The sequence below is a fragment of the Capra hircus genome, chromosome 19, assembly GCF_001704415.2.
Source record: "Capra hircus breed San Clemente chromosome 19, ASM170441v1, whole genome shotgun sequence".
Classification (NCBI taxonomy): Eukaryota; Metazoa; Chordata; class Mammalia; order Artiodactyla; family Bovidae; genus Capra; species Capra hircus.
In genome coordinates this window covers 10852572-10866797 of record NC_030826.1, presented here as the reverse complement: position 1 = coordinate 10866797, position 14226 = coordinate 10852572, and the positions used below count along the sequence as shown (strand labels likewise).

The 14226-nt window shown below is 34.9% G+C and overlaps 1 protein-coding gene and 1 pseudogene across 1 annotated transcript in view; one reads left to right on the top strand and one right to left on the bottom strand.

Moving 5' to 3' along the window:
- BRIP1 (BRCA1 interacting protein C-terminal helicase 1) overlaps positions 1-14226 on the bottom strand; it is a 185014-nt gene that overhangs the window by 168539 nt on the left and 2249 nt on the right. The window contains exons 3-6 of the mRNA XM_013971848.2: positions 12081-12192; positions 10306-10479; positions 3860-3987; positions 1869-1988 (exon numbers count right to left, since the gene is read on the bottom strand). Of these exons, the coding sequence (XP_013827302.2) occupies positions 1869-1988; positions 3860-3987; positions 10306-10479; positions 12081-12192 (534 nt within the window). The remainder of the gene's footprint in view (positions 1-1868; positions 1989-3859; positions 3988-10305; positions 10480-12080; positions 12193-14226) is intronic.
- Positions 13122-13314, top strand: LOC102171542 (annotated as a pseudogene).

The following is a 14226-nucleotide window of genomic DNA, read 5'->3' as shown; positions in this document are numbered from 1 at the left end:
AGTTCAGTCACTCAGTCATGTCTGACTCTTTGCGACCCCAGGAATCGCAGTACGCCAGGCCTCCCTGTCCATCACCAACTCCCAGAGTTCACCCAGACTCACATCCATCAAGTCAGTGATGCCATCCAGCCATCTCATTCTCTGTTGTCCCCTTCTCCTCCTGCCCCCAATCTCTCCCAGCAGCAGAGTCTTTTCCAATGAGTCAACTCTTCACATCAGGAGGCCAAAGTACTGGAGTTTCACCTTTAGCATCATTCCTTCCAAAGAAATCCCAGGACTGATCTCCTTCAGAATGGAATGGCTGGATCTCCTTGCAGTTCAAGGGACTCTCGAGAGTCTTCTCCAACACCACAGTTCAAGAGTATCAGTTCTTCAGTGCTCAGCTTTCTTCACAGTCCAACTCTCACATCCATACATGACCACTGGAAAAACCATAGCCTTGACTAGACGGACCTTTGTTGGCAAAGTAATGTCTCTGCTTTTCAATATGCTGTCTAGGTTGGTCATAACTTTCCTTCCAAGGAGTAAGCATCTTTTAATTTCATGGCTTCAGTCACCATCTGCAGTAATTTTGGAGCCCAGAAAAATAAAGTCTGACACTGTGTCCACTGTTTCCCCATCTATTTCCCATGAAGTGATGGGACCAGATGCCATGATCTTTGTTTTCTGAATGTTGAGCTTTAAGCCAACTTTTTCACTCTCTTCTTCCACTTTCATCAAGAGACTTTTTAGTTCCTCTTCACTTTCTGCTGTGAGAGTGGTATCATCTGCATATCTGAGGTTATTGATATTTCTCCTGGCAATTTTGATTCCAGCTTGTGCTTCTTTCAGCCCAGCGTTTCTCATGATGTACTCTGCATAGAAGTTAAATAAGTAGGGTGACAGTATACAGCCTTGATGTACTCCTTTTCCTATTTGCAACCAGCCTGTTGTTCCATGTCCAGTTCTAACTGTTGCTTCCTGACCTGCATATAGGTTTCTCAAGAGGCAGGTCAGGTGGTCTGGTATTCTCATCTCCTTCAGAATTTTCCACAGTGTATTGTGATTCACACAGTCAAAGGCTTTGGCATAGGCAATAAAGCAGAAATAGATGTTTTTCTGGAACTCTCTTGCTTTTTCGATGATCCAGCAGATGTCAGCAATTTGATCTCTGGTTCCTCTCCTTTTCTAAATCCAGCTTGAACATCTGGAAATTCATGGTTCACGTATTACTAAAGCCTGGCTTGGAGAATTTTGAGCATTACTTTACTAGCGTGTGAGATGAATGCAACTGTGTGGTAGTTTGAGCATTCTTCGGCACTGCCTTTCTTTGGGATTGAAATGAAAACGGACCTTTTCCAGTCCTGTGTCCACTGCTGAGTTTTCCAAATTTGCTGGCATATTGAGTGCAGCACTTTCACAGCATCATCTTTGAGGATTTGAAATAGCTCAACTGGAATTCCATCACTTCCACTAGCTTTGTTCATAGTGATGCTTTCTAAGGCCCACTTGACTTCACATCTGACCCCAAAGACTGCCTAAAAACAGTCTCAGGAATCTCTGGAGTTCCCTGGCCTAATTTGAGAACTGATGCCCTAAGAACACTGAAAGAACTTTAGGAAGTGGAATTCACAAACATTAGAATGTACAAGAGGGAAAAAAAAAACTTTTCAGATCTCATCTCAGTTCAATTCTCTTATTTTATAAGTGAAGAAATGGGCACAAAGAGCACAGGTTTCCCATTTCTCATAGCAGCAGACATGTAATAGCACTTAAGACTTCTGAGTTTTTCTCTACTCATGATTATACTAGTCTTTCTCTTTTTCAAAAATGCATTAACAAATACCACATTTGCCTTCTTTAAACTGAACAATGTCATAAATACATACATTCTGTGGAGAAATGGAGTTTATCTTTCCTAATGGAGAGTTGAGTTTTGTGGTCTTTCCTGAAGCAACTTTTGCATCCAAATGGTGTACCTCCTTCTCAAAACAATGACGTTTTCTGATCTGTAAATACAGAACCAAATTGAAGTTTATTGTAAACTAAAAGTCTGATGAGACTAGTTGTTCTCAAAGATCAAAACAGCTATAGTGTGTGCTTTTAGCATTAAAAAGAAATGACTATTTCTAACTAGTAACAATCAAATTTCTAACAAATAGGCACTTTATTACAAGACTTAAATAAAACAGAATACAGTAATATCTCTCAAATTCCAACCAAAAGAGCATTAATTAGTGATGTGTCAAAACTCTGCATTGTAAAATGATCTTCCCATAAAATAGTCCCACCATATGGACACCAAGAATAGCATTAGACCAAGTCCAATTACATATCCACTTGGGAAATTAAATAAACATGAAAAGCTTATTCTAAATTTAAAAAAAACACAATCAAAAATTTGAATGTAAATATTCATTATTCCTATAAGATAGAATAAATTATTTGATTACTATTATTATATTACTTGTTAGATAACTAATAATCCAAACTGTATTTGACTAAATTTCTTTTATAAATACCACTGTTTTCTTTCCAAACTACATGTGCTTTTTCTTACTTGCCAAAAACCTATGTATTCAAACTATGAAGGGAAAAAAAAGCATTTCTACTGATAATTCATTACTATCAAAAAAGAAATGAAAGAGACACAGATGTGTAGAGCGGACTTTTGGACTCTGAGGGAGAGGGAGAGGGTGGGATGATTTCGGAGAATGGCACTGAAACATGTATACTGTCATGTAAGAAACGAATCGCCAGTCTATGTTTGATGCAGGATACAGCATGCTTGGGGCTGGTGCACGGGGATGATTCAGAGAGATGATATGGGGTGGGAGGTGGGAGGGTGTACATGTTTGGGAACTCATGTACACCCGTGGTGGATTCATGTCAACGTATGGCAAAACCAATACAGTATTGTAAAGTAAAATAAAGTAAAAATAAAAATTTAAATAAATAAATAAAAAGAAATGAAAGCCAATGAAATCAGGGAATAAATGTTGTACTTTGAACCCTACTTTATAACATCCAACTGTAAGTACACATTTTGCTGGTAAAAATTTTTAAAGATTCACACTTCATTTGTAATTAGTACTTTTTCAAATATAAACCTAGAAAATGGATTTATTCTATTTCTAAAAACAAGGTTTAATTACGGAAGTTAGGATTGTACATGGAACAAACTATATAAAAATGCAAACATTTTTTGAGAATATTCAATTAAAAATATACAATTATCTACAATGACATGCTAATTAATAATCTTTATTTGTAACTAAATCTATTAAAGTCCAGTCTCCCTACCTCAATGCTATGAACTCTATGAGAAAATATAAGAGTTCAATGCCATGAACTCTATTCACCTATTAAAAGTATATTTCATTTAAAACTTGTAGTAATTTTGGTCTTTAGAAATAAACATATTTTATAATTATTCATAATAAAAACTCAATAAATAAGAGTAATCCTTATCAGTAGATTAAAACTATCAATATCAAAAATATCTGACCTAAATACTTGTATCAGAGGTATTCTGGCCAAAAGAAAACACCATTATTAGATTAAAAAAACAGAGCAGTTAAAAGTACAAAGTAACTCTATTATTATAATATGCCATAAGTAAATGTTTTACTATCAAATTTCTTAAATATAAATAAGCATCATTCAGTTTCACTTTAATGACATGCTACTATGAATAATCTACTATAACAAGCTCCTTTGTAATGAATAAATACATAAAATGAAATTACAGTAACTGACCGTTAAATTTATATCTGACACTATCCAACTAATCTCTACACATGCCACTGAAAATGACTGATACTTGACTACCTTGTTCAGCCATAACTAATGGGATTATTTCACTGCCGAGACTGTTTACCTGCTGTGCAGTTTCCAAGGGTCGAATTCTTTTCTTCTCTACTTGAAAATCATCATTTTCATCTCTACAGATAGATGCCTGCTTCTTAGCAGATAGCTTTGCAGCCAGTGTAGTTTTTTCAGGAGAGTCTTATATAAGAAGTAAAAAATTAGTGTAAGTAGATTACATTTAGTCAATTTTTCCAGGAAAAAAAACTGGAGTTAGGATGTCAGATTTTAATCTGTAAAAATACTGAATCACTATGCTGTACATCTGAAAATAATATAATATTGTAAATAAAGTACACTTCAATTTTTAAAAAGATGTTGACATTTCTAATAACTTCAAAACATACTTTAAAATATGAAATGCTAAACATCTTTAAAATCACTTATTTATCACTCAATTTACTTAACAAAGAGCAAACATTGTAAGAAATGTTTTCAAGAGGAAAAGTCCAGCCTTGATTTTTAATAGGTTTATACTTTTGTGACCACTTCCAATAATGTGGCTTAAAAAATATAACTGTAAGAGTATCTCAAAAACTTTTCATCTGTATAAAAACCTTTCTTTACAGTGTCTTATTTAATGTTTCTTTTCTACTAAAATTCTCTATGATCTTCAGTCTAAAAACACAGTAGAATCAAGCTCCTAAAATCTGTTTTTTAATTCCACAATCCTGAAAGCTCAATCTCGTTTATCAGTGACCTCTTAATCACCAAATATTATCCCCATTTTATAAATGTGAGCACTAGGTTTTAAAAGAAGTCAAGTAACATGCTCATATCATATGGCAAGTAAAAGGCAAGGCCTGCATGTGACTTGACTCCTGCTGTCTGACTCCAAAATCCATACACATAACCTCTAGGCATACAGCCAAACATAACACTCTGTCTTCTTGGAACATAACAAACACATTTCCTTTCTCCTTAATTTCTGTAACACCGTTCTTCACTGTTCCTATACAGCGGTTTCTCCCTTTCCCTAAAACGTGAGCATTCTTAAAAGTACCTTCCTCACTCTGTGCTCTTCTCTACACATTCCCTTCACTCCCAGAGTTTCAATTCATTTATTCAAGCATTTATTATATTGAGTCCATACAATTCCAGACACCATGGAAAACAATGAAGAAAAAAGTTCCTGGCCTTAAAAGATTTACAGACTATTAAGGGGAGAAAGCCCTATGAGCAGCAGATCCGATCCATTTTCAAAAAAAGAAGTTCGAGTTTGCACAAACAAAGATGTGAATATGTCACGCAGCACTGGTTTTCAAGCTTTTTCTGAGGAGGACTATATTTTTTAAAGAAATATTGCTTAGAAAAAAAAAAAAGAAATATTGCTTAGGATTTCTAAAATACAATGAAAGGCCTAGAATTTTGTTGATCCATTGTCCCCTTCTCCCTATAAGTTATGTTTCTTCCTTAGGCTCTTAGGAACATAGTTTGAAACCCACTATATTCTAAAATCTTAAGAGTTCTGCCTTTTATACCTAGTCTTTAATCTACCTGGCATGAGTTTTTGTGTATAGAGTCAAGTAGGACTCCTATTTTAATTTTTTTCCTACGGATATTTAATAGTCAAATGGCAACCCACTCCAGTATTCTTGCCTGGAAAATCCCATGGACAGGGTTGCAGAGTCAGACATGATTGAGGCTTCACTACTTATAGGAAAACCCCTCTGTGCCTTCTGCTCTACAGAAGCACTTCTATTAAAAAAATCAAGTTTCAGCATACATGTAGAATGGAATTTGGGTTCTCCACTATTTTCCACTATGCTAATACCATGCTGTTTTAATTATTATAGCCATATACATACAACGAATCAGCATATCTCACAGATCACGTCCTCTCACCTCAACCTGCTTCCTGAAAACTGTCTTGGCTGTTCTTAGTCCTTTGTATTCCCATACAAATTTTAGAAAACACATGTAATTTTGAGCTTTACAATTTCCTGGCAAACTAGTAAAATAACCACAAACAAATCTAGATCAGTGACTCTAAACTGGGCTAGTTTTAACAATCCCACCCTAGACCCCAGGGACATTAGGCAACATCTGGAGACATTTTTGATTGTCACAAGATGGGAGGAGGGTGTGTACTACTGGCATCTAGTGGATTGAGGCCTGAGAGATGCTTCTAAACATTCTACAATGTGCAGGACAGAATTATCTACAACACAGAATTATCCGATTCAAAATGGTAATAGTGCCAATGCTGAAAAAGTGTTAGCCGCTCAGTCGTGTCCAATTCTTTGCAACCCCATGGACTGTAGCCCTCCAGGCGCCTCTGTCCATGGAATTTTCCAGGCAAGAAGACTAGAGTAGGTTGCCACTCCCTTCCCCAAATAAACCAAGGGGCAAATTCGTAGGACTCATTAAAGGGTATGGAACATCTACCAAAAACAATAATCCAGTTTTAGAAAAACTAAACTGCCATGTGTCAAATATGACTCCAATTCATGAAAAAAAATTATATCATGTGCATATACAAAAAGGCTTATCTTCCTAGTCTTTATAGTAGGGGAGTTTGCAAGAAGCTTACCAAAGTTGTTAAATCTTTAAAATAAAAGGTTATAAATAAATTATTCAGAATATATTTAAAACAAAAACAAATCCTAGAAATCAGTAAGAAACAACCTAACACAAAAATGGGCAAACACTCGAAGGGGTAGTTCACCAAAGGGGATATTCAAATGACCAATAAATACATTAAAAGATATTCAATCTCATTAGTTACCAGAGAAATATCAATTAAAACTCACAAGAACACCACAAAGGAACCAGAATGGCTAAAATTTAAAAAGACTCAAATATCCAGTGCTAAAAGAATGCTGGACAACATAACTTCCACATACTACTAAATGTAAGGCAAAGGGGTGCAAAATTGGTTCAATCATTTGGAAAATGTTGGCATTATCTACTATAGCTCAACATAATCATATATACCAAAAGTAGCAATTCTATTCCAAGCTATATATCTAATAGAAAATATTTACCTATCTGTACCAGAAAGAATAAGAATACTCATAAAAGATCAATAACCAAAATAAGAACCCACCCAAATGTCTAACAATTGTAGAATGGATTAATAAATTATGGCATATAATCTATTATATACCATAAAGTAAAGTTATAAGAACCACTACTTTATGCAACAACCCAAATGAATCTCAGAAATATTTTAGGCAAAAGTTGACAGACACAAGAGTACAAATATAATTCCATTTCTATGAAGAAGCAAAACTCATCAATAATGACATAGGGAAAATAGCAACTACCTATAATGAGAAAGAATACCAAGTGGAAAAGAACATGAGAAGTGCCACTGGGGTGTTGGCTTTGTCCTATTTTTCATCTAGGTGGTAGTTACATGAGTGTAATTACTCTGGGAGAATTCATCAAGCTATACACTTAGAATTCTGTGTGCTTTTCTATATTCAAGTTACATATTTCTAAAGAATTTACTTAAAAATATAAAGAGAGTATCAGAATATAACCCAGATTTACCCTATCTGATCCTTGAAAAGATTATTCTAAATAACTCTAACTCACAACTATATTAAAATTCAAGTTGCATACATATTGAAAATTGATTGTTTACAAAGTTAAAAAACAATACAGCAGATAAAGAACAGCCTTTTTGATAAATGGTGCTGAACAATTAGATATTCATATGCCAAATAAATGAACTTGAATCCACACTCACACCATATACAAAAATTAACCCTTAGACCTAAAAGCAAAACCTAAAACTAAATCTGATTAAAAAAAGAAACTTGTACTCAAAAATGTATAAAGAACTCTTAAAACTTAACAATAAGGAAAAAACAATAAACAAGCAAAAGATTTCAACAGTTCATCAAAGATATACAAATGGCTAATAAGCACATGAAAAGATGCTCAATATCACAAGTCATTAGGGAAATGTGAAATAAAACCACAATAAGATACCACTATAAACTTATAATATGAGTGATGCTGGGAAAGACTGAAGGCAAAGGGAGAAGGGGCAGCAGAGGATGAGACGGCTAGATGGCATCACCAACTCAACAGACACAAATCTGAGCAAACTCCAGGAGATAGCAGAGGACACAGGAGCCTGGTATGCTGCAGTCCATGGTGTCACAAAGAGGTGGACGTGACAGTGACTGAACAGCAACAATAAGCTTATTAGAATGGCTAAAAAGATTACCAAACCACTGTCGGCCAAGACGTAGAGAAACGAGAATATCCTCATACACTGCTGGTAGGAATGTAAAATGGCATAACCACTCTGGGAAATAGTTTTGAAGTTTCTTAAAAAGTTAACCATAGTGATCCAGTCATTACATTCCTCGATAACTACCCAGGAAAGTAAAAACATATGTCTGTAACAATGACTTATAAACAAACGTTCCTAACAGCTTTATTTGTAATAACAGCCCCAAAACTACTAAGAACTCAAATATACAACAACAGGTGACTGTATAAACAGTTTGCAGGGCTTCCCTCGTGGCTCAGATGGTAAAAGAATCCACCTGCAATGTGGGAGACCTGAGTCTGGGGAGGATGAATCAGAGGTTGTTTGGGGAGGAAGAATCAGAGGTGGGAAGGAGGAATAACAAAAGAGCATGAGTAAACTTTTGAAGGTGATAGATATATTCACTATTTTAATGTTAGCAAAAGTTTCAGGGAAATACTCTTACGTTAAACCTCATCCAAATGTACCATTTAAATATAGAGTTTGTTATGTCAAGGATATTTCAATAAAGCTATCTTTTAAAAAAAAAAATTCAGGCTGTACATAAAACAAGCCAGAGTTCTTATAATTAGCTCAAAATCAATTCCATTCATTCATACAATAGGTATTTATCTAACTACTACCTATATGCCAGGCACTCTGCTAGTTATGCAATGATGAGAAAAATGACATAGTTCCTGATCTCATAGACTATACAGTCTGCTAGGGGAAAGTAAGTAAAGTCACTCAGTTGTGTCCGACTCTTTGCGGGTCCCATGGACTGTAGCCTATCAGGCAAGAGTGCTGGAGTGGATTGCCACTCAAGCAGAGATTAATAAAAGATGCGCACAAACACATGGATAATATAAGCTGTAACAAGTGCTATGAAGGAGAGGCACACAGTGAAACGACAGAATGTAACAGGGAAACCAAATCTAATCCAATGGAAACAGCAGTATGGCTGCCTTAAAGAGTGATATTTAAGCTGAGAGCTAAAGGAAGAGCAAGTAAACAAGTTAAAGATGGAACCTGATTCAGAAGAGACATCAACATACGCAAAGGAGAAAGCATGCCCCTTTGAAGGAATGGAAAGAAAGCCAAGAGAGTTAACAGTCAAAACCCTGTAGACAACAGAAGTGGTCACCTCTCCAGTATCTAGTCCACTTCCTTGTCCTCATTCCCAACAGAAACACACTTCAGTTCAAGCAGCTAACATCCTCTACAGTCAAGTGCTTTAGCGGAAGATGAATTCATCCTTGATTTTAGAAAGTGGATACTGTGTAGACATAAGTCAATCATGGCAACCTCTTTTCTCCCAGCTATTGATTGCCATTAGTTAAGGAATGGCATGAGTGAAAGCAGAAAAGGAGTTACTACATGCTCTAAACAAGAGATGATAGTTTGGACTAGGAGATATCAATGGAGATAGAAATCTATATGGGGGAATAAGGAACAGCAAAGTGTATAGGATGTGTCCTAGGTTTCTGACTTAGGCAAATAATAATCCATCTTTTCTATACAGTCAAAGCACAAGAAATATCTTTAAATTAATAATCTTATGTTATTAGTAATATATTTCTCTTAAATAAATCTAGTAAGAACTCCCTAGGTAGCTCAAATAGTAAAGAATCTGCCTGCAATGCAGGAGACCTGCGTTTGATCCCTGGGTCAGAAAGATCTCCTAGAGAAGGGCATGGCAACCCACTCTGGTATTCTTCCCTGGAGAATTCCATGGACAGAGGAGCCTGGTAGGTTACAGTCCACGGGGTCATAAAGAGTAGGACACGACTGAGTGACTAACACACACACATTTAAGGATCATACTTGAAACATAGCTGATTCTCAAATAGGATACTGGTCTCAGAAGTTCAGGCAAACTTACCAAGAATAAGTGAGGCTAATTAGATTTTGTCTTATGCTTACAGATCAATATGTTTTATAAAATTCTATCATATAACTAATAATACTGCCTACAAATAACATCAGTTTCTGAGTATCACTAATTTTGCCTTGCCTTCTTTAAAAATGGTTTACTTTAGCAACATGTTTGAATCAATTAAAAGCGAGGCCAAGAAAACAGTCCAAGGATTTCTGACCATTCTATGCATTATCTAAAATAATTCCAGAGAAATCAGGTGGAAATACATAACCAATTATGCTAACCAAATTTATCTACATTAGGTATCATAACAGCAATAATTAATACTCCTATCACAGATACCAACAGACCCAGGCAAAATATAAACTACCTTGAGAACCTGACAAAGCACCATTTCTTTCAGAAGGTGGTGTTCTTGGACTGCTGAAATGATACGAAGTTCGCTGGTGCACGTCACTGTTTGCAAAATTCCTTGAATGGCATGTACAACAACAAGACAATGGTACTTCAGTTTTCTTACTTAAGCTTTCATCCACTGGCTTCCCTAGAAATCAAAGAATCTCTAATTAAAAAAACATTAATCTTTCTTCACAGCTAGCGTACACAACCACCCTTTTTTTGCCCAAGATTAGGAGATTTCTCAGGATTCAGAATTTCAGGGCTAAAATCAGAAAACTACCTGGCAAATCTGGACAAGCTGATCACTCAATCTGCAGCATCGAATGAGGACAGGAGAAAAACACTTATGCCAGAAACATATACAGAGAAGCTAACAACAAATTTACATGATTTAGAAAAATCCAATAATAGTCAAAGATTAATAATGTAAAAAAGGCACAACCACTACTGAGATATATCAAAATACTAAGTATACCTAAAGTATATTCTCAATTATTACATTCTTAATTACTGCTATTTTCCTAACTGAAGAACTTGAAAGTTCAATACGGTAAATAATAATGTAAACAAAAAAGGGTTACATCATTCCCACATTATACTTCTATTTCAAAAAACATGTTTCATAATATCATTTTTGATATCTGTATCAAAACACAGTTTAAAGTCAACATTCAAATTAAACAGGTAATTTTTAATAATTAAATACAAAATTGCAATAGTTCTAGTGTATGAGAATACAATACAGATATTAAAAAATCTGACTAATGTATTTTATTTTCTATATACAGTACTGATATTAGTTTCCCATCTTCACTACATAAATACATTTTCCAGAGTCTCCCATTAAAATTTCATTAACAGATAATCTCATTTTTACCAAAGATAAACATCAGTAAGAAACAAAGTGGATAACCAAAAGCTTATAAATATTAATTTTAATCTTTAATAGTCTTATCAGTAGCAAAAATATTTTTTAAAAAACATGAATGCGTGTGTATATACACACATACATATATACATATACATATCCATAATTTAAAATTCTAATACTTTAGGTCAAAGCCATCTAATCATGTAATTAAAATGCATCCAATATTGTCTTTCAGATTTATCATATAAAATAGTCTTTCACAAATTTAGGTGCTATTTTTTGTTAGTAAATTCGACATATGTAAGCAAATAAAGCAATGGGAAATAATACAAATCCATAAAAACAATATTACAATAAACTTCTGCTTAGGACAGAATTCTGCTCTGGCATCCAAACAAGGAGAAAGATCAACTAGAATTTTTCTTTTTAGATCAACTAGAATTTTTCTTTTTATGTATCCCATTTTCTAATGTTATGAGATAAGCAACAATATTAAAGGATTTATTCAAAAAAAGCAACTATTTGTATATGCTATATAATTACATCAGCCCCATCTCTTGAATCTTTTACATACAAAGTATCCTCTAATTATTTTCATAATCATTCTTTAAGTATTCCAAGGTTCTTATGTATAGTATACTCTGAATCATCAAATAAAGGACTATCTTACATTTAAAATTATTTTAGGATTAAGTGAACACATTGTGCTAAACTCAAACTCTTTTAGAAGACACAGAACTGATTATAAAGAAATATCTTAAAAGAGAATATTTAAATTAGCTAGGACATGGTTGAATCATTCTGGGTAAAAAGTACTTCATCGGATTTTTTTCAGGACCCAATAAGCAACCTGAAAATATCAACCAACTACTTACCACTAAGAGACTGTTGCCATGCTAAAGCGGAACAAAGTAAGGCTAAGCTTTTCCCACTCCCTGTGGGGCTCTCCAATAAACAGTGCTGCTTACTATTTAATCCTCTGACAATCTATGAACACAAAAACAATTTTTTTAATCAATAAACAACATACTTCATTAAAGTCTCTCTCCTTTACAACCACCAGAAGAGAAGTTGCATGCAATTCAGGGAACATGGCAACAGCAGCAAGGAGAACTAGAATTTAGTTAAATCTGGACTTTATTCCTTTATTTGTTGTTGTTTAGTCACTAAGTCATGTCTGACTCTTTTGCAACGCTATGGACTGCAGCCCACCAGACTCCTCTATCCATGGGATTTCCCAGGCAAGAATAATGGAGTGAGTTGCCATTTCCTTCTCCAGGGTATCTTCCTAAACCATGCTTCAAACCCATGTTTTCTGCACTGGCAGGGGGGTTCTTTACCACGGAGCTACCAGGGAAGCCCCTGATTCCTTCATATCTCTCCCTAAAATTATGTTAGACTTAAAGAATATCAAGCACAAAAGAAACAAAAGTAATTGGTGCCTTACTTATGCAAACACCATCATTTCTATAAAACTAGAATACACTAACATCTTTGATAAAACTTAATAAAGGACATTGCTGAGAATGTTACAACCACTTAGTACAGAAATTAAAAATTTCTAGTAAAGTTGAAGATACCCAATTCCAGCAATCCAGTCCTAAGTAAATACCTAAAACCTTTCCCAAATGAATATAAGGCAACACGTGTAAGTTCATGGCAGTACTGTTTGTAACTGCAAAATAACGTAAACAATCTAAACGTCTATCAAGAGGAAAATGGGCAAATAAAATTCTAGGATATTAATACAACGGTATAGTATAAGGAATGAAAATGAGTTATCAATTAACAGGGCTACATCTTAAAAATAATGTTAGACAAGGGAACAAGGTCATGAGAAAAGGAGGGCCTGGTGTGCTGCCGCTGTTTCTTCTGCCTTCAGACTCTGCGTCGGCCACAGAACTTCCAACAGTGCTATGATGGGACAGAGCATCTGAAGGTTCACAACCTCTGTGGTTCACAGGAGCCACTGTAACAAGGGTCCGGGGAGGAATCTACCATTTTCAGTGGAAAACAAGTGGCAATTACTAGTTATGATGACTTTGTACTTTGGATCTCAGTTTGTTTCTCCTTTCTTTATAGTAAGACACCAACTGCTTAAAAAATAATCCATGAAACAAATATGAAAAGGAGCATTTAAAAAAAATACCAGTTCTTGAACTCAACATACTAGACATGTCTATAAATAAACTTATAGCAGAAATCCTTAAAAAGCAATAACAATATTAATGTTAAGAAAAAAAACACAAAATCAAGTTCTCCAGAAAGCTGTGAACAATATCATATCATTGTGCAAAGTTTAAAAATATGTAAAGCATACTCAATATCATTTATGCACACATGTATATACAATATAAGTATAACAACACGGCTAGAAGAGAAAACAAATAAATTCGGGATATTAGTTATCTTCTTACTTGTGAAAAGTGAAAATGAAGTCACTCAGTTGTGTCCAACTCTTTGCGACCCCATGGACGGTAGCCTACCAGGCTCTGTGGTCCGTGGGATTTTCCAGGCAAGAATACTGGAGTGGGCTGCCATTTCCTTCTCCAGGGGATCTTCCCAACACAGGGATCGAACCCGGGTCTCCTGCATTGCAGACAGACGCTTTACCGTCTGAGCCACTAGGTAAACAAGGTAAAATATGGCAAAACATTAAGATTCAACAAAGCTGGTATGTTGGTTTTACTCGTTTGTATATTAATTTTCTATATGATTGAAATATCTCAAAAAATTATGGTGAAAAATATAGTATTCTATATAAATGATAGTAAATACTTTGAATTTCAAAGTAATTCAGTAAAGCAGTAATTCAGTAAATAGAAGTTTCAGATGAGCTGACAACATTTTTTAGAATGCTCTCCTTTGCCTCCTAATTATATATATATAATCTAGCAGCAGTCAGTATTTTTCCAAAAGTCAGAGGTTCTTCAATGAGCCCAGCAAATCCATCTACTATCTGCAAAAAATATGAAGTAATAGACTCAATGTATGTTATGAATTATAAGCACCTGTATCTTA